This window comes from Perognathus longimembris, chromosome 15, assembly GCF_023159225.1.
Source record: "Perognathus longimembris pacificus isolate PPM17 chromosome 15, ASM2315922v1, whole genome shotgun sequence".
NCBI classification, from domain to species: domain Eukaryota; kingdom Metazoa; phylum Chordata; class Mammalia; order Rodentia; family Heteromyidae; genus Perognathus; species Perognathus longimembris.
The window spans coordinates 13,234,108-13,254,293 of NC_063175.1; the positions used below are offsets into that span (position 1 = coordinate 13,234,108).

At 46.4% G+C, this 20,186-nt stretch overlaps 1 protein-coding gene across 1 annotated transcript in view; it reads right to left on the reverse strand.

The window, feature by feature from the left end:
• Elapor1 (endosome-lysosome associated apoptosis and autophagy regulator 1) overlaps window positions 1-20,186 on the reverse strand; it is a 75,122-nt gene that overhangs the window by 24,621 nt on the left and 30,315 nt on the right. The window contains exons 2-7 of the mRNA XM_048363725.1: window positions 19,699-19,819; window positions 17,520-17,712; window positions 9,295-9,442; window positions 8,817-8,897; window positions 7,540-7,645; window positions 7,255-7,404 (exon numbers count right to left, since the gene is read on the reverse strand). Of these exons, the coding sequence (XP_048219682.1) occupies window positions 7,255-7,404; window positions 7,540-7,645; window positions 8,817-8,897; window positions 9,295-9,442; window positions 17,520-17,680 (646 nt within the window). The 5' untranslated portion in view covers window positions 17,681-17,712; window positions 19,699-19,819. The remainder of the gene's footprint in view (window positions 1-7,254; window positions 7,405-7,539; window positions 7,646-8,816; window positions 8,898-9,294; window positions 9,443-17,519; window positions 17,713-19,698; window positions 19,820-20,186) is intronic.

The window sequence follows — 20,186 nt, forward strand, 5'->3', positions numbered from 1 at the left end:
TTTTTAAAGCAACGGATTTCACCTCTGTTCTGCTTTGTTTTGGTTGAGGCAGTCTTTAATGTAACTCAGACTGGCTTTGAACTCTTAATCTTCCTGCTTCAGGCTCCCAAGTATTGGAAATACAGACATGTACCACCATGCCCTGCTTAGAAACCTTTCTGAAAATCTGATTTTCACAAAAAGAGCTGTTACTTCTTACCTATAATTATGCATAACTCATACAAGTAAAAAAATTGAAATTTCCATGGGAATTTGTATTCTTCAGAATAAAAAAAAATGCATTGCTTTCCAAGATACACATTAAAATACTCTTACTTGCTGCTACAGTTAGTTCTATTATGAATACCATTTCCCCAGAAGATAAGCATATTCTAATGATGAGAGCTTCTCTCTTTTTATATATTATCTGACAGGCAGAATAACATTGTGGAATGAAATTTCTTAGCTAGCTAGGCAGATCTAGGTTTGCATCAGCTTCTTCATTTAGTAGCTGTGCCATTTGAGGCAAATTAGTTAACCTCCTAGAGCCTCAGTGCTCTCCTCATCTGTAGAGCAGGAACAATAACATCTAACCTGGGTGGAGCTGCTAAGTGCTGGTGCATTGTTACTAGGTGTTCACTAAATGGCAGTAGCTACTTTTACTGCATGTTTGCCAATGGTTTTTATTTGGGAACTGTGACAGTGGATTTAATAAGAGCTTCTTCCCCTTCCTTCCAAATGAGGGTTATTTTTTCTTTCTTCTGGTACCAGTAGTAGGGCTTGAAGGGCTCAAGGCTGGTGCTCTACCACTTGAGCCACAACTCCACGTCTGGCTTTTTGGAGTTGGAGATAAGAGCCTCATGGGGTTTCTTGCCTGGGATGGTTCTGAGTCATGATCCTCATGCCTTAGCCTCCTGGATAGCTAGGATTAAAGGTGTGAGCTACCAGTGCTGGGCTTCAGAGCCTGGTCACTCAACAGAGCCTTTCTTGCTTTTTCCCAAGTGACTTCCTAGATGGGAACCTCTTGTGCCTCCAGCCTTGTGGGCCTCTACACTTCTTCATCTCTTCTGTTGTTTGGTTTTGGGTTTTTTTGTTGTTTGGTTTTTTGTTTGTTTTTGGCCAGTCCTGGGGCTTGAACTCAGGGCCTGAGCACTGTCCCTGGCTTCTTTTTGCTCAAGGCTAGCACTCTGCCACTTGAGCCACAACGCCACTTCTGGCCTTTTCTGTATATGTGGTGCTGAAGATTTGAACCCGGGGCTTCATGTATATGAGGCGAGCACTCTACCACTAGGCCGTATTCCCAGCCCTCCAGCTCTTTTGTCCCTGTCTTATTAGGCGGGGCAGAAAGGAACTACAGGCTGAGAAACAGCTGGGATCTCCTCAGCTCATTTACTTAGTTAACAAGCAGGGGCTCAGTTCAACAGAGAGGGATCAGGGGCCTCTTGCTGTTGATGGGCACGGCCGGAAGAGATTCGAGAGGAGATGCTGAAAACGTGCCAAATCCCGGGCTCTGTGTGTCGGGCCTAGCAGAGCACAAGTCAGGGGCTGGAAAATGCCTTCTGCACAAAGACCTTCCTCTGCTCGTCAAATATTTGCTCATGGTGCCAGGTTTTAGCAGAACTATCCAGCTGTTTACACACCAACCACTGTGAAATGGTTTAATCAATGATTAACCCAAACGTTGAAACCGACCTCACTTGGCTTGATTGGGTTTCACCAAAGGGTTTAAGTTGGGCACTAGTCAAGTGGGAAAGACCAGCCTAAGTGGCTGGGTAGCTGGCTGACAGAGTGACAGGCCACTTGAGTAGCCTAGGCCCTGGGCAGAGGATGATATTTACCTCAGGGGGACACACACCTCCCTTCTCTGTCAATGTCTCCTCTGTACTTTGGAGAGGATAGTGTTCTCACCGGGACCCATTTTATCAAAGGAAAATCTTTCCTTTGGGGACTTAAGGACTTAATGAATATAAGACCCAGCTCCGATACCACCTCAGACTCATGGACAATTTTATTCTGTCTGGACATTTCTTAATTCATTTACTAATGGAGAACTTGTTCCCACACCATGCCCTGCATGGTATAGAATTTCATAATGAGTGTGACATTCGTTATTTTCACATTAAAAGAGGAGTCGTCTAGCCAGGCAGTAGTGGCTCATGCCTGTAATCCTAGCTACTCGGAGGCTGAGATTTGAGGATCAAGGTTTAAAGTCAGCCCAGTCAGTAAAGTGAGACTTTTATCACCAATTAATCACCAAAAAAGCCAGAAGTAGAGCTGTGGCTCAAGTGGTAGAGTACTAGCCTTGAGCAAAAGAAGAAGCTAAGGGACAGGGCCTAAGTTCTGAGTTCAAGACCCAGAACCAGCACGCATGCGTGCACACACACACACACACACACACACACACACACACACACACACAGAGGAATTAATGAGAATAGAATGAATAAATAGGATGAATTAGAATTTAATAGAGCCAGACCCCTTTCTAAGTCCTTCACTGTGCTACTCAGTCCCCACAATAAAACTAGGAGGTAGCAATTCTTTGTCAGTTTTAGACAAACAAACTGAAGCACAATCATTTCTCAGTTTTTCATCTAAGATGATGTGTAGAAGCTGGGGTATAAACAAGTCATGTGCCCAACGTATCACAGTGAGTGAGTGTCTGAATAGAACTTAAGAGTGTATGCTCTGAAAACTCTGTCATACCTTTTAGAAAACAGATCACCAGTGAGCTGCCCACACCCGATGCCTGTAATCTTAGCTACTCAGAAAGCGAGATCTGAGGATCAAAGGTGGAAGCCAGTCTAGGCAGGCAAATTCAGTAGACTCTTACCTTCAAGTAGCTAGCAAAAAGCTAGAAGGAGAGGTATGGCTCAAGTTGAAGAGCACGAGCCTTGAGCAAAAGAACTAAAAGAGAATGCAAGACCCCGAGAGGCCCCAATACTTATACTTTACATAGCATAAGGGAGTCAATCCTGATGACCAGATCTTAGGTAGCAATGAGAAAAATGCTTCCAGTCAGACGACTTCAAGGCAGTAAGTGCCAGTGTATTTGATGTTTTGCACACCAGCAGCCATGCCTCAACAACGGCCTCTGCCTCTAGAGGTTCCCTTCTTCCAGGCCAGGCTAGGCCAGGCCCCATCCCAGCTTAAGGGCAGGGTCTCATTCACATGTAATAACTATGTATACTATGGGGATGGTGCAATACTTCATTACAGATAAGGCTTGTATTGACATAATCAGAGTGATTAGAATTTCCATCCGCTGGTCATTTCTCCCATATTCTAAATTCTTTATAAAATATATAGATGCTAAACTTATTCTTCCTGTCTAATTGCACTTGGGTACCTATTATCTGTTACCCAACCTCACTCTCTCCCTCCTTTCCCCCATTCTTTCAACATCTATTAATCAGAATTTTACATTCAATGGACTTATAAAATCGGGGGTTTGTTTTTTAGCAAAGAGCTCAGGAGGACGGCTCCATACTCTGGTCCCCGCCTACCCCCGGGCCTTGACTGCTGCTGCTAGCTACTTAATCTCTAGCCAGGCTGATTTCCTGAACCTTCTGATCTCAACCCACACTGCCTCCCACTTCAACCTCCTCTTTCTATTACCTCATTGATTCATCTCACAGGAAGCCGCTAGGGAAGCCCCTCCTCTCCTCCAGGAGAGGCCCTACAGCCTGGCTTTTCCCACCTCCAGGGCACACTCCACCCCGCACTGCGATCCCAATTCTTATTGGAGGGTGAGAACAGGCTAGGCCTGACGGCCAGCTTACTGTGTTACACAGAACAGCAGCCTCTGGGCTGTGCCTAGCCTTGAGTCACTCCATTTTATAAACAGCAGTTTTGACCTCAGTTATAAATAATACCATTCGGAGTATAAGTAGCAAGACAGAATGGCCCTGGGTTTTATTTATATATGAGTCGACAATCACCGTCTGCCAGGACACCATGCAGCTCCAACTGCAAGGTATCTTGTGCCTGATAAATAATTGCATCTGGGAATTTATCAGGTCATAGCAGGAGATGGGAAACAGGAGATCCGTGAGCTTATCCATCACACCAGATGCCACCCCTCATCTGGAACTATGAAAGGAGCACCCCACTATCATGATGTGCATGGCCTACTGATCATTACCAAATTACTTGTCATGAGCTTTACTCAGGAAAATCGCCACCGCCCCCAGCTCCAGCTGGAACATATCGCTGGCTTCCAATGCACAACCCAAACTGCCTCTTATCTGGTCCTGCATTTGATAACTCTGTACCCCGAACAGCTCCACACCTGACTTGTGGATCCTAAAACTTATCTGGTCCCCTACAGGGAGGTTTCTTTGCATGCATTTCATCTATCTGTGCCTTAAGTATGGTCCCTTTGAACCCCGTAGCTTCTTTAACTCTTTCATAGCTATTCGGTAGCTATATTCATCTTTTATTGAATGAAGCATAATGTGTGGAGAGCTAATATTACCAATTAAGATCAGGAAAAAAAAGTCAAGTGAGCTCGGTGCCAGTGGTGGCTTCTGCCTGTAATCCTAACTACTCAAGAGGCTGAGCTCTGAGGATCATGGTTTGAAGCCAGCCAGGCAGGAAAGTCTGTGAGACTCCCATCTATTATAAATCAGACATACATATTCAAAAGAAAAAAAAAAGCTGGGTGCTAGAGGCTCACACCTGTAAGCCTAGCTACTCAGGGGTCTGAGACCTAAAGATCATGGTTTGAAGCCAACCTGGGGGAAATAATCCTTGCAATTCTTACCTCTAATTAACTGCCAAAAGGTGGATTTGTGGACCTGGGGGCAGGACACCAACCTTGAACAAAAGACCTACTTGAGAGTTTGAGGCCCTGAGTTCAGGCCCTAGTACGGGCTCACACCAAAAATAAAAATCAGAAGAAAAAAAAATCAAACCTTGTAGTTTCCATGGCCTTGGTTATCATGAAAATGAATCTGGTAGTATTTGAAGAAGTAAAGCCATCAAAATGGCCAGGCTCTGGTGGCTCACATCTGCAATCCTAGCTAGTCAGGGGGCTCAAAGCTGAGGTTTCTGGTTTGAGGTTTGAAGCAGGGTTGTACAGGAAAGTTCACGAGACTTCAATTATCCACTGGGAAAAAAATCCTAACAGGAAGTGGAGCTGTGGCTCAAGTGGTAGAGCTCCAGTATCGAGTGAAAAAGCTAAGGGACAGTGCCCATGTTCTGAGTGTAAGTACCCATACTGACATGCACGTGTGCGCACACACGCACACACATACACAAACAAAATTGGTATCGCTTGTGGATTTACTGTGATTCAGTCCATTCTGACAGTGCGCCCTTCTCTTCCTGACATGCGCTTGTTGCGGCAGTTCCCGCCCTTCAGTGTGCCGGCTTGCCCCAGCCCCAGGCTCAGCCCTGAGCACGGAGGAGTCTCCACGCACACTGCATGCCACGCTCTTCCTTGACACTGCATTTTCCCCAGCTCCCCAGGTGAACAGACTCTGTGGTCCCCGTGGACTCTCTTAAAGTCTCAGAAAAGAAAAATAAATAAATAAACTGAGGCTTTATGCTCCAGACTAGAGAGAGACCATGTTCTTAGAGGAGAGTCACTTCTCAGTCAAAGGAGCAGATTGAGAGGTGGATGGGAAGGGAACCGGCTCCAGGAATTCACACTCCCCAACAAGCACTTCCATAACAGCCGTGTAGAAAAACCATTTCATACAAAGTTGGTCGAAACACTCCCTAGGAAGTGTTTTGTTTTTTTCCCCCTAGAACCACCTTGCCATTCAAATCCTTGCACAATTACTAAGCTGGTAAAGAAAGCCAGTGTCAGGCTCACAAAGACAGCCATGGACAGAAGCAGGGCAAGGAAGAAAAATAAGAAATTCAAGCGGAAGAACAGGAATTTAGACTTACAGATTAAGAAAAAAAACTCACCTAAACTTTTCCTCTTCTGCCTGTGAACTACACTCATTTGGCAAGATGTGTGTAGATAAACAAGGAATTTTGGTTTAGAAGTAGTGTAGAAAGTACATTTCACAAGGTCACTAGTTGATCCTAGCTAAGCAAACCCAGCCCATAGCACCCGTGGGAAGTGTGTGTGTGTGCGTGTGCGTGTGTGTGTGTGTATAAGGAGGTGGGGGGGTCTGCTTGAGAGAGCTCATGCTGAGTTTGTGCTGCCTTACAGACCTGACCTCATGCCAGACACTGGTTTGCCTAAGCACAGGTCCTCCGTCTCAGGCACCATCTGTCTTACACCAGAGCCTCAAGGCCTCTGATACCTCTTCCAATGACCAAGTCGGCTTCTCAAATTGGGATGCTTTAGCAAAGTATAGAAGTAGGCTAGTTCCAGCCAACTCTTTACTTTCTCTTAGCACAGTGGTATTCCCGGTTACTTTGGATTTTCCCCCAAATGCCTGCTCTGAAGCCTAGTGAGGCGATACATACCTGTAACCCCAACATCTCAGGGGGCTGAGGCGGGAGATGCAGGTTGGTAAAGAGGTCTCACCGTTATATAGCCCAAGCTGGCCTCAAGTTCTTGATCTTCCTGTCTTAGCCTACCTACCAAGACCTAGGATTGCGGGTGTGTCTTACTGTGCCCAGCCAAATCCTCTCCTCTCCCCCTCTCTCTTTCACTTTTCCTCCCTCCCTCCCTCCCTCCCCTTCTTCCTTTTCTGGTCCCCCACCCCCCACCCTCTGTCTCTGTCTCTGTCTCTCTCTTCCTATGTGCTGGTCCTGGGACTTGAAATCAGAGCCTAGGTGCTGTTCCTGAGCTTTTGTGTTCAAGGCTAATGCTCTAGCACTTGAACCACAGCTCTAGTTCAAGTTTTGGAGTGGAGACTAGAAACTCACAGATTTTTCTGCCTGGGCTGGCTCTGAACCAAGATCTCCAGATCTCAGCCTCCTGAGTAACTAGAATTACAGGCATGAGCTACAGTGGCTGGATCATTTATTTCTTGTAATTATTGTTACAGTCTATTTGCCCTGAACTAGAATGTAAACTCCACAGAGACAGTTACTTTTGTCTGTTTGATTCACTGATGATTTCCAAGCACCTGTAGTAGGGGCCAGCAGATCAGAAACGCTCAATAAGTAAGTATTGCTTTATTGCATTTGTATTTCTGGAGCAATTGATGGAGATACAGGTGGCAGGCATCTCCTAGCAATAAGAAGAGTTTTAAAAGAAATATCCTCAGCTTAACCAGAAACATGCCTGGACTTCCCATTTCTCTGGTATGTTTGTTGGTACCCATCTTACCCCTCCCCAAACCTTCCTGCCCTCAGAAACATCACCTGAGTATTTGTCAGGGTCACACGGATGGCAAGAAGTTTCTCCTTTATTTGAGTAAGAGTTGGCAGGGCAAAGCTTGCAGAAAGAGGAGCCCTGCTTGGCTGCGAACGTGCCAGGTTTGCATGGAAAGCATTCTGAAGTGTAGGCCACACCTAGGAAGAAAGAGCCATATAGAAAAGCAGGGATTGAGTCTAAACACCCAGGCCCTGGGCCTGACCCCACGCCCCACTGCCGCCCCTGGGGAGGAGGCTCAGTACAGAGCCCCGATCCAACTCCCCTCTGGGTACCTGTTATCGCGATATTTCTCACAAGCACAGGCTTCGACACTTTGGACCACACTGAGAAAGCTGTGGTTCTCCAAAAGAGGACATTATTGCCTCGGTTTAGTTCAACCTAAAAACAACAGAGAGGAGGTATCAGTTCACTTCAGAACTCACATTTTTAACCTGGGGATTGGACATAGGGAGAGGCTGTTCTGACCCTCTCCCTTCTCTTCCTCCGCTTTGTCTTTCTTCTCAGAGTAACTTAGATCTTCTTTTTTCTTTCTGACAAAATTAGGGTTTGCAGTCGGGGCCCCATACTTGCTAGCTTGGGGCTTCACTACTTAAAGCATGCCTCCATACCTTTTTTATTTTTTGCTTTAGTTATTTTTTAGATAGGATCTTGCACTTTTCCCCCAAGGCTGGCTTTGGACCTCAATCTTCCTACCGATGCCTCCTGAGTGACCGGGACTACAGGCATGAACCAGCACACCAGCTCCTCCTCTTAGAGCCATCTCATGCCCTTTCCCGCTACGCCTTGCGTCACATTTACCACCAGCGGCCCTCATTATTATTATTACCCTCATGATCACATGAGCACACATGCAAGTGTGCTGGTACTGAGTCTTAAACTCAAAACTTGTACTTTTTTTTTTTTTTTTGGCCAGTCCTGGGGCTTGCACTCAGGGCCTGAGCACTGTCCCTGGCTTCTTTTTGCTCAAGGCTAGCACTCTGCCACTTGAGCCACAGCACCACTTCTGGCCGTTTTCTGTATATGTGGTGCTGGGGAATCGAACCCAGGGCCTCATGTATACGAGGCAAGCACTCTAGGCTATATCCCCAGCTCCCAAAACCTGTACTTTTTGACCCTTAACTTTTTGTATGCATTTGGCTCCCTACTACTTGAGCAACACTTCCACTTCCAGCTTTTTGGTGGTTAATTAGAGAGTGAAGTCTCATGGACTTTCTTGCTGGGGCTGACTTTGAACCATGATCCCCAGAGCTTAGTTTCCTGGGTACTTAGAATTACAGGAGTGAGCCACTCACATTCGGCTACCAGCCTCTCTTGTGGTCACGTAACCAAGGGCCTGGAAGTGACCGATGGTAGGGTGACTAGAATCCCCTCTTCTCTGAGGCTTCAGAAAGCCTGGCTCAGGTCCTTGGGATGAAGCCATAGCAACAATGCACCCAGCCCTCCGCCAATCACCAGAAGGGAGCTAGCTCGGTTCCCCCGCTGCCCTCTTTAAAGGAAGAGCCCTGGGTCCTCCCTCTGGGGTCTCGGGGGAGGCTGGGGAGACACTCACGCTGTGGAATTCCCAGCCTTTCTCGGTGGTTTTCATCCACCGGGAGTCATCTGCATTGGGCTGGCACTGGTCGTTCTGGACCTGGGGCAGAAGGAGGTGGCGATGAGGCTTGGCTTGGGAGGAAATGAGGGCTCTGGATTCCTTGAGGCTCAGCCTCAGAGGAAATGAGGGCTCTGGACTCCATGAGGCTCAGCCTCAGAGGAAATGAGGGCTCTGGACTCCATGAGGCTCAGCCTCAGAGGAAATGAGGGCTCTGGACTTGAGCCTTGAAGTCATGTGGGCCTAGCTACACACAGGGCATCGGAAACGTTCAACAACATGGCCATCCAGGTGCCATTTCCATGGCCAAGCTGGAAGAAACACCTAAAAACACCCCAGAGTGCTGAGCAGGAGCCCTCCCTCCTCCACCCCCCCCGCCAGAATGCTGAGTAGTCGCCTCCCCCCCCCCCCCCCCCCCGACCAGTGGTCAGGGTCTTACAAAAAACTCAAAGATGATGCTGGAGTCCGGGTAGTAGTACTCAAAGTTCACCGTGCCGGACTGCTTCAGGTTGACGGCGTACATCAGGGTGGCTGTGCACTCGTCGGTGTTGGAGGCGATGTAGTCTCCCCGGGGAACCCACTTGGACCTTGAGGGAACAGGAGCCAAGGTCACCAGAAGAGTGGGGTCCAGCAGGCGCCAGGCCGCATAGAGGGCTCTTGTTCTGCAGGGGTTTTGTTTTTGGTGGAGGGGATTTCACACTTGGGATTCACAGGCCTCAGTTTGGATGTGAACACGCTCCATGGAGAATCCTGAGTGGGAGCTGGAGACACGTCAAGAATGCTGGGACACTCCTGGGCACTGGTGGTGCACACCTGGAATCCTAGCTGCTCAGGAGGCTGAGATTGGAGGATCAGGGTTCAAAGCCAGCTCAGGTAGGAAAGTCTGTGAGGCTCTGACCTCCAATTTAACACCCAAAAGCTGAACTCGGAGTGTGGCTCAAGTGGTAGAGTGATATCCTTGAGCACAAAAAGCTCACAGACATCACCCAGGTCCTGAGTTCAAGCCCCAGGACTAGTCCAAAATAAAGCCTCACATATAGCCAACAAGAAGACAGACAGACAGGGTATCTCTACCGTAAAAAGAACTGTCTCGGAGGCAGAGGGCAGATAAAGTAGGGGATGGGAAGCACTTAATGACTGTTTACCACCACGCAAGGCATTGGGCTACCTTTTTTTTGGCCAGTCCTGGGGCTTGGACTCAGGGCCTGAGCACTGTCCCTGGCTTCTTTTTGCTCAAGGCTAGCACTCTGCCACTTGAGCCACAGCGCCACTTCTGGCCGTTTTCTGTATATGTGGTGCTGGGGAATTGAACCCACGGCCTCATGTATATGAGGCAAGCTCTCTTGCCACTAGGCCATATCCCCAGCCCCTACTTTTGTTTTTTTAGTTAGTCATGGGGCTTGAACTCAGGGCCTGGGTGTTGAGCTTTTTCACACAAGACTAGCATTCTACCACTTTGAGCCACAGTGCCCCTGCCAAGTTTCCTTGTGATTAATTGGAGAGAAGAGGCTCACAGACTTTTCTGCCTGGGCTGGCTTCAAATCTCAATCCTCAGATCTCAGCCTCCTGAGTAGCCAGGATTACAGGTGTGAGCCAGTGGCACCTGGCTCTGAGCTACTTTTTATGTTATTTTAATTTTGGTGTGTGCCAGTACTGGGACTTGAACTCAGGATGTGGGTGCTGTCCCTGAGGCTTTTTTTCCTTTTACTCTTCTTTCCCCTCAAGACTAGCACTTTACCATGTGAACCACAGCTCTATTTCCAGCTTTTTGGTGGTTTCATTGGAAATCAGACTCTCATGGGCTTTCTTGCATGGCTGTAGTATCAAACTTCAGATCTCAGCCTCCTGAACTGCTAGGATTACAGGAATGAGTCACAGGTACCATCCGTGAGCTTATTGTTGTTGTTGTTGAAGAAGGCTAGCTCTTTACCACTTGAGTGTCTAGCTTTTTGGTGGTTGATTGGAGATAAGAGTCTCTTAGACTTTCCCACCTGAGCTGGCTTTGAACTGCGATCCTCAGATCTCAGCCTCCTGAGTAGCTAGGATTACAGGTGTAGGCCACTGGCACCCGGCCTGCAATTGTTTACAGCCAAGCTTCCTCACCCCGTGTGGAGGAGAAGTCTGCAGTGTGACTTGAGCATTAGAATTCAGTATTTGTCTACCGAGACACTCCCCTTCAATCTAGTAACAGGAAACCACGCCAAAACCCAGCTACTACCCAATCTTTAGTAACTCATCAACTCAAAGGACAGGGGAGCTTGACATCTCCACTTCAAAACATGGCCCAGATGTGTAAATCCCAGCTCCCCCCGCCCAGTCGCTAAATTCACAAACAAACAGGGCAACATGTTTCCCTCAATAGCCAACAACTCCACAATAAAGGACTTAAAAGATAATGAAGGAGAAGACATTTCAAACAACAAACTCAAAAACTAATGACAAAAATAGTGAATGAAATTAGGAGGTGATATATGCACAGCTGAGCCAATTCGGAAAACACCAACAACTAACTGGGCTCAAAGAGAATTCAAACCAACAGTTGAGTGAAATAAAACAAGGCAAGATATGGAAGAGGAACTCAATAAAGATATAAAAATCATGAAAGCAAATCAAATCTTAGAAATGAAGTCGATACTCAAACTTTTTAAAAAGTCAAGAGTCTAGCTAATAGAATAGAACAAGTTGAAAATAGAGTATCAAAAATGGAAGATAAAGAAGAGGAATTATATCCATCAGTCAAAGACATTGAGAAAAACACTAAGAAAATATAAACAAAATGTATGGGACCACTAGAGGACCATCAAATGATCAAATCTATGAGTGAAGGGTAGAGAAAAAGATATCCGGGGCTGGGAATATGGCCTGGTGGCCAGAGTGCTCACCTCCTATACGTGAAGCCCTGGGTTCGATTCCCCAGCACCACATATAAAGGAAAAGCCAGAAGTGGCGCTGTGGCTCAGGTGGCAGAGTGCTAGCCTTGAGCAAGAAGAAGCCAGGGACAGTGCTCAGGCCCTGAGTCCAAGCCCCAGGACTGGCAAAAAACAACAACAACAACAACAAAAAAGAAAATATACAAATTAAAGGCATAGACAACCTATTTAACTATAGTAACAGAAAATGTCCTCAACTTTGAGAGAGTTATCCCAGTGGAGGAGTTTTACAGAATATCAAACAGGCATGATCAGGGAATAAGCACCCCAGATATGCTCTAGCTAAAATAATGGCTGTATAAAACAAAATGTCACACCCAAAGGCAAGCCCATTAGAAGAATAAGATTTCTCAATGTGAACTCAAAATTCATGGATGGCATAGAAAGACATAATCCAAGTCTTGAAAGACAATAATTATCCATCTAGATTAGTGTACCCAGCTCAGGAGAAAACATTAGAAGACCCCATCTCAAAAACAACAACAAGCAAGCAAACAAAAGGCCACAGTACAGTGGCTATGCCTATAATCCTAGCTACTCAGGAGGCTGAGATCTGAGGATCATGGTTCAAAGCTATCCTGGGCAGGAAAGTCTGTGAGACTCTTTTTTTTGTTTTGTTTTCTGGCTAGTCCTGGTCCTTGGACTCAGGGCCTGAGCACTGTCCCTGGCTTCTTTTTGCTCAAGGCTAGCACTCTGCCACTTGAGCCACAGCACCACTTCTGGCCATTTTCTGTATATGTGGTACTGAGGAATTGAACCCAGGGCCTCATGTATACGAGGCAAGCACTCTTGCCACCAGACCATATCCCCAGCCCCCATGTGAGACTCTTATCTTCAATTAACTACCAGGAAACCAGAAGTGGCGCTGTGGCTCAAGTGGTAGATTCTTGAGCTGAAGAGCTCAGGGACAGTGCCCAGAGTTCAAGCCCGAAGACCAAGAAACAAAAAACAAGTAAACAAACAAAAAAAACAAGTATGTTATGGTAGTGTGTACTTATGATCTCAGCTACTCAGAAAACCAAAAGTAGTTCCAATGCTGGCTGGGCAAAATAAAAGACCCTAACTGAAAAATAACTAAAGCAAAACAGAGCTGGGGAGGAAGAAACTGGGGGAAAGTGAAGGAAGGAGTGACATTGTCCAAAGGAGAAATGTATGCATTCCCTGAATTATGAAATTCTATGTGTATTTTGCCAGTACTGGGGCTTGAACTCAGGGCCTCAACTCTATCCCGTAGATTTTGTGCTCAAGGCTGGCACTTGAGCCATGGCTCCCCTTCCAGCTTTTTTTTCTTTTTGGTGGTTAATTGAAGAGAAGGTTTTCGTGTATTTTCCTGCCCAGGCTGGCTTTGAACTGAGGTCCTCAGATCTCAGCCCCCTTAGTAGCTAGGAGTGAACCACTGAGCTGGTCAATAGTGATGGTTGAAGAGCTCAAAATGCTGTGTTATTTTGGCATGCTGGGCTGCTGAGGACTTCGTTTCTAAGATTTGATTTGCTTTCATGATTTTTATATCTTTATTGAGTTCCTCTTCCATATCTTGCCTTGTTTTATTTCACTCAACTGTTGGTTTGAATTCTCTTTGAGCCCAGTTAGTTGTTGGTGTTCTCCGAATTGGCTCAGCTGTGCATATATCACCTCCTAATTTCATTCACTATTTTTGTCATTAGTTTTTGAGTTTGTTGTTTGAAATGTCTTCTCCTTCATTATCTTTTAAGTCCTTTATTGTGGAGTTGTTGGCTATTGAGGGAAACATGTTGCCCTGTTTGTTTGTGAATTTAGCGATTGGGCGGGGGGGGGGGGAGCTGGGATTTACACATCTGGGCCATGTTTTGAAGTGGAGATGTCAAGCTCCCCTGTCCTTTGAGTTGATGAGTTACTAAAGATTGGGTAGTAGCTGGGTTTTGGCGTGGTTTCCTGTTACTAGATTAAAGGGGAGTGTCTCAGTAGACAAATATTGAATATTATCTAATGCTCAAGTCACACTGCAGACTTCTCCTCCACACGGGGTGAGGAAGCTTGGCTGTAAATGATTGCAGGCTGGGTGCCAGTGGCCTACACCTGTAATCCTAGCTACTCAGGAGGCTGAGATCTGAGGATCGCAGTTCAAAGCCAGCTCAGGTGGGAAAGTCTAAGAGACTCTTATCTCCAATTAACCACCAAAAAGCTAGACACTCAAGTGGTAAAGAGCTAGCCTTCTTCAACAACAACAATAACAACAATAACAAAAAGCTCAGGGATGGTACCAGGCCCTCAACTCCAGGACTGGCACAGACTCACACACAAAAAGAAGCTATTGAAGTTGATAAACTACAATCTGTGCTTGGAACAATTCTTAGTGAAGACCAGTCACCATTCCCACTATTGCTGCAGCATCTTTGGATGAATATAGAAGCCACGGTCGATGCATCTTGGTAGTCTTATAATGGAGTCCTCATCTTCTCCCCTTCCTCCCAGGTAGCCAGCGATGGGCTTGAACTCTCTGCTCTTCTGCTGACTTGATGTCTCTGTAGTTTTCTGCCTTCCTGCCATCTTTCATAGTTTCTGGTACTTTTATTTTTCTCTTCAGAAACAGTCCTTTCTGTGTTATCAAAGTCTTTGCATGCATGGAATGAAAATGGTTCTAATCTGACATCTTTCCCTGCCTGATATAATGTTGATATGTCTAATATCTATATTTTTGTTCTTTCTTACTTCACAGTCTCAATATTTGTTTTTTTTTCTCTTTTCCCCCCACAAATATCCTTTCTCTAAACATCCCTTTCCCAATCCTACTCCCTCTTGTTTAGCCTAGTGTCTGATGCCAGACTGCTTCCCACGCCTCAGCCTTGGAACACCTACCATGGAAGACCCCCTGCAGCTGCCGGGTCCTGTACTGAAACCCTGTCCAGTTGTCTGTCTGGGTCCCAAAGGTTTGTTCTGGGTCTACTGTTAGATGCTAGAGTCACAACAAGGACCCAAAGAGACCCACTCCTCTTCTGCTTGGGCTTACATTCTTTTTCTAATTGAGCATATGGAAATGTAATTAATCACATAGTGATAATTGTTATAAGTATCATAGAAATAATCACAAGGTGAACTAAGAGAATGTAATAGGAGTTTATGGGCTGTACGAAAATACCACAAGGAACCCTCTACACTGTGCAATTAATATGTGATTTAAAAATGTGAGGAGCCACTTGAGGTGGAAATAGGAGGATAGCAGTTGGAAGCCAACCTGAGCAAAAAAAGTTAATGAGATTCTGTCTCAAAGAACAAGCCAGGGATGGTATTGTATGACTGTCATCCCAGCTACCTAGCTTCCCCGAAGGCAGAAGATCGATGTTCCAAGGCCAATAGGCAAAAGGGCAAAGCACTCTCTAAAAAGCGAAGGAAGCAAAAATGGACTGAGGATGTGGCTTAAGTGGCGGAGGGATGGCTTAGCAAGTGTGAGATTCTGAACTCAACACCCAGTGCCTCCAGAGTACGTGGGGAGAAAGATCAATCTATGGACTCAAGGATGGCTTCTCTGAGGAAGAGACTGTTAGGCAGAGACCTGAGACATAAAGAAGATTCAGCTCTGGATGGAAATGGGCTATTCCAGGCAGCCAGCAGCACCCAAGAAGGAACAAGAGGGAAGGAGGGGAAATGAGCAGGGGCAGAGGTGCACTGGAGGAGCCCTGTAGGCTGTGGATTTTACTCCAAGAGCAATGGGTGTCTTCAGTTTTGAGCAGAAATATACGGTGATTTGATTTGCATTCTCAGGCCATTTTAGCTATTGGGTTGACATGACGTAGAGAAATCAGAAACAGGAGACAAACTGGGAAACCTTGAGGCAGAGCAGACCTGAGGGGACCCTGGCTTGGCTCAGGCCAGGGGCAATGGAGTTGGATTCAGGTTGAACAGAAAAGCTAAATACTTAGGCTCTTGGTGCCAGTTCAAATACTGACTTTCGAAACATCTCCAGGCGGCCCATTTTCCCCTCCATTTCCAGAGTAAAGAATCCTCTGCTTCTCCTCTAGGGTGCCGTGGGAAGCCTTAAGGCCCGGGCTGGGGCCTGTCTGTGCCATGGCAACACACGTTTGTTATTAACTAGCCCACCTCCTGCCTGTCAGAGATCATTATTTCTGCCCTCCCAGCTCAGTCCTCTGGGATAGGTGAACCCCTTCCTCTGCATGGAGGATTGATTAAGCTGACTAGGTCTGCGCTTGGACCAGGATCAAATGATATCCACTGTTAGGACTCAAGTGGAGTTGGCTGTCTTAACCCACGCACATGCTCTCCTACTGGCTGGCATCTTCTAGCTTTGTCTCTGCCCCTCTCCCTCCAACATTATCATACTAATGATTTTGACATGTAACACTGAACTCTTAACTTTAAGTTTGAACTACTGAATGGTTCCAGCATTGGTAATTCTGGGAGATGAGGGGAGGGGATCTTTGCTTTGTTTGACACAGGATCTTACTATGTAAGCCAAAGCTGGCCTCAAATTCACAGACTTCGTGCCTCAAGCTGTCCCAGTGCTAAGACTACAATTATGCATCACTTTACTTGACTTTCCAGTCCTTCTATTTGCTTGCTTGAGTATAAGAGAAAGGTTCATCCCCTCCCCCAGTGCTCATTGATTATATTTAACAAAAAGCTACGTAGGGTTGCTTTTTGCCTCTTTGCATCCTTCCCCTTTTAGTAGCTAGAAACATCATCACCTTGCTTATAAATAAGTGTTATTTGAGAGCTGGGCTCTGGTGGCTCATGCCTGTAATGCAAGCTATTCAAGTGGCTGAAATCTGAGGATTATGGTTTGAAGCCAGCCCAGGCAGGAACGTCTGTGACTCTGATCTCCAATTAACCACACAAAGGTCAGAAGTGGAGCTGTGGCCCAAGCTATGAGAGCTAACCTTGAACAAAAAAGCTAAGGGACAATACCCAGGCTCTGAGTTCAAGTCCCAGGACCTGCACAAATAGATAGATAGATAGATAGATAAATGTTACTTGAAGATAAGTCTCAAGCAGTTGAAAACTAGGACTCAGTTTGAATTCCAATCTTGCCTGTTGTAAGCTAGGTAACAAAGATAGATTGCTAACCTCACAAAACCCCTGCTTTCCCATTGCTGCAATGAGAACCATTAGCCTATTTCTCCAGGTTTCTGTACAGCTTGAAAAAAATTAATATATGTAAAGCACCTAGAATGGTGCCTGACATATAAAACACACCTTTTCTAAGTCACCTGTTATAAAAGACTGAGCTTTTCAATTAATGACAAAAAAAACTCCATCTGCGCTAGACATATTTCCGGTCACTGGAGTCCGAAAGGGTTTATAACATCTCAGCTGCCCCCAGCCCAAGCACATAAGCTCCGAGTGAGGTTTCCCAGTTTTACAAGTTTAACGCCCACACCAGAAGACACCCTCTACTTCCTACATCACGCTGACTCAGGGTGAGAAAGGTTACGGGCTGATGCAAACGTCCACGGTGCGAGCCCAGCTGACTTTCACTTTTCATAGTCTAGGCCATTAACCTTGTGCGCAGACCCACTGGGCTCTATGAATCCATGTTTTTCTCTCCCACAAAGGCCCGCCAGCTACGTTGGTAATCTGGGTGCTGGCAGCACCCCCACCCAGCAGTCCTGTGGAGCACTTACGAAGGCTCTGTCCTGGCAGTATACTACCCTCCTTCCCACCTCCTCCCTGCTGGCCCAAGGAGCCCTAGAGGGGAATGTTCAGGGTGTGTGTGTGTGTGTGCACGCATGCATGGACTCACAGTGTGCAATTCTCCGCAGACTCCATGGCGCTGTCGTCCATCTCCATGTTGGCCGAGAGGCTGGCAAAGCCATGGGGTAGCTCATCCCACTCATCAAACCGGATGCCAGTGCCCAGCGAGTAGCGGCCCTCAGCACACGGCTTACAGGACTGGTCCTTCATATCCAGAAATTCCCCAGCGTTGCAGGAGAAGGCTAGACAGTAGGACAAGGATGGGACAAGGGAGGGGTAAGAGGTCACGAGTGATCAGACGGAGGGTACTCTAAAGGGAAGAGGTTGGGGTGGGGTAGGAAGTGGATCTGTGGTTGTCAGGGGCTGAGGGCAGGACCTGGGAGAGATCACAAATGACGAAAAGCTTCTTTCCAGGATGGTTAAAAAGTTCCGAAATATGGTGTTAATGGCCGCATGCATAGGGGCTGGGGATATGGCCTAGTGGCAAGAGTGCCTGCCTCATATACATGAGGCCCTGGGTTCAATTCCCCAGCACCACATATACAGAAAATGGCCAGAAGTGGCGCTGTGGCTCAAGTGGCAGAGTGCTAGCCTTGAGCAAAAAAGAAGCCAGGGATAGTGCTCCGGCCCTGAGTCCAAGCCCCAGGACTGGCCAAAAAAACCCCAAAACAAACAAAAAAAATGGCCGCATGCATAATCTAAAGGCTGCTGAAATTTGCACTGTAAAGGGTAAACGTTTTGGCATATAAACTGCCTCAACAAAGCTATTATTAAAAAAAATAGATTAGAGCCAGCTGTAGAAGAGGGGTAACTAAAGATTCTGCGGTGGGACAAGAGCTGTGATAGCAGTGGGACAAGAGCTGTGATAGTTCACTACCTTTCTGACTGCACAGTCAGATCTGCAGTCCCTGGAAGTGACACCCAGTGCATTTTACAGGCCTATCTGCCAGATTTTCACCTTCTCTGGCTTCCTTTTCAAGAACAACACAATCATAATGTTGCCTAATAACTGCTTGTGAATGCAGAGGTTACAGAGAAATTAACAGGCAAAGAAGAAAATAAATGTGTATATACACACAGCTAGAATTGCTTATACTGTATCCATGAACAGGATTTAGTTATTTTTAATAAAGGAAGCAGAAAGTGGAGGCTCATGTCTGTAAACCGTTTTAACTCCTCAGGAGGCTGAGATCTGAGGATTCTGGTTTGAAGGCAGCTTAGGCAGATAATGTTATAAGATTCTTCTCTCTGATTAACCAGGAAAAAAGCAAGATGTGGAGGTATGGCTCAAGTGGTAGGGCACCTGCTTGAGTAAAAAATTCAAGCAAGAATTTGAGACCCTGAGTTTAAGTCCCAGTACTTGAAAAAAAGAGGGAGAGAGAAGAGAAGCCAGGTACCACTGTCACACCTATAATCCTAGCTACTTAGAAGGCTGAGATCTAAAGATCATGGTTTGAAGCCAGCCTGAGCAGGAAAGTCTATGCAACTCTTATCTCCAGTTACAGCAAAAATATCAAAATAGAGCTGTGGCTCAAGTGGTAGAGTGCTAGCCTTCAGTAAAAAACTTAGGGGTATATGGCTTAGTGGTAAAGTGCTCGCCCTGGGTTCGATTCCTCAGTACCACATATATAGGGGGGGAAAAAGCCAGAAGTGGCGCTGTGGCTCAAGTGGCAGAGTGCTAGCATTGAGCAAAAAGAAGCCAGGGACAGTGCTCAGACCCTGAGTTGAAGGCCCAGGACTGGCAAAAACAAAACAAAACAAAACAAAAAAGCATAGGGGAGCTGAGAGCCAGTGGCTCACACCTATTATTCTAACTACTCAGGAGGCTGAGATCTGAGGATCATGGTTCAAAGCCAGCCCAGGCAGAAAAGTCACCATGAGATTCTTGTCTCCAGTTAACCAACAAAAACCAGAAGTGATGCTGTGGCTCAAAGTGGTAGAGTGCTAGCCTTGGGTGAAGGAGCCCAGGCCCTGAATTCAAGCCCCGTGACCAAAAATAAATAAATAAAAACTAACAAAAAGAGAAGCGAAGAAGCAGACACCAAGTGTGCATCCATGAAAAACATTTCTGTAGAAAAAACATTTCCAAAGGATTAGGGATGGAGACAAAGAGAATGATCCGACTTCCTACTGCAGCTGCCTCCTGGGCAGAGTGTAGCTGGGGTGGCAGGAGACTGAAGGGAGAGACGGATGCTACACATCAGGAAAAGAGCAGAAAGGTTGCTTACAACATTCGGTGCCCTTGACGGGGTCGGGGAGGCTGGTACACAGGCCTGGGGAGTGTGGCACAGCGACCCTCCACCTGGAACCTGTGCTGTCGCATGCTGTGTACTCGTAGTGATACTCTGACTGCGAGGAAGAAAAGGTGTGTTAGCATGATTAGACACTGATCGTTTCCTGCCCAGAAAGCACTAACACTCACCATCACCGGAGTGAGCTGGAGGCCAAATTCTGATAAGGAGCAACACATCACATCGCTCAAATGATTACAAAGCCCATAGGACAACTTAGGATCACTGGATCACCTCTTCCCACCCAGCTCTGTGTGTGTGTGTGTGTGTGTGTGTGTGTGTGTGTGTGTGTGACTCTTTACTGTTGTACACAAACAATGTCCTAAAGGAGAAGCAGCAGCAGAATGTCACTAAAGATTAAGCTAAATCAAGTACCTGTGACTCAAGCCTGTAATCCTAATCAGGAGGCTAAGATCTGAGGATCA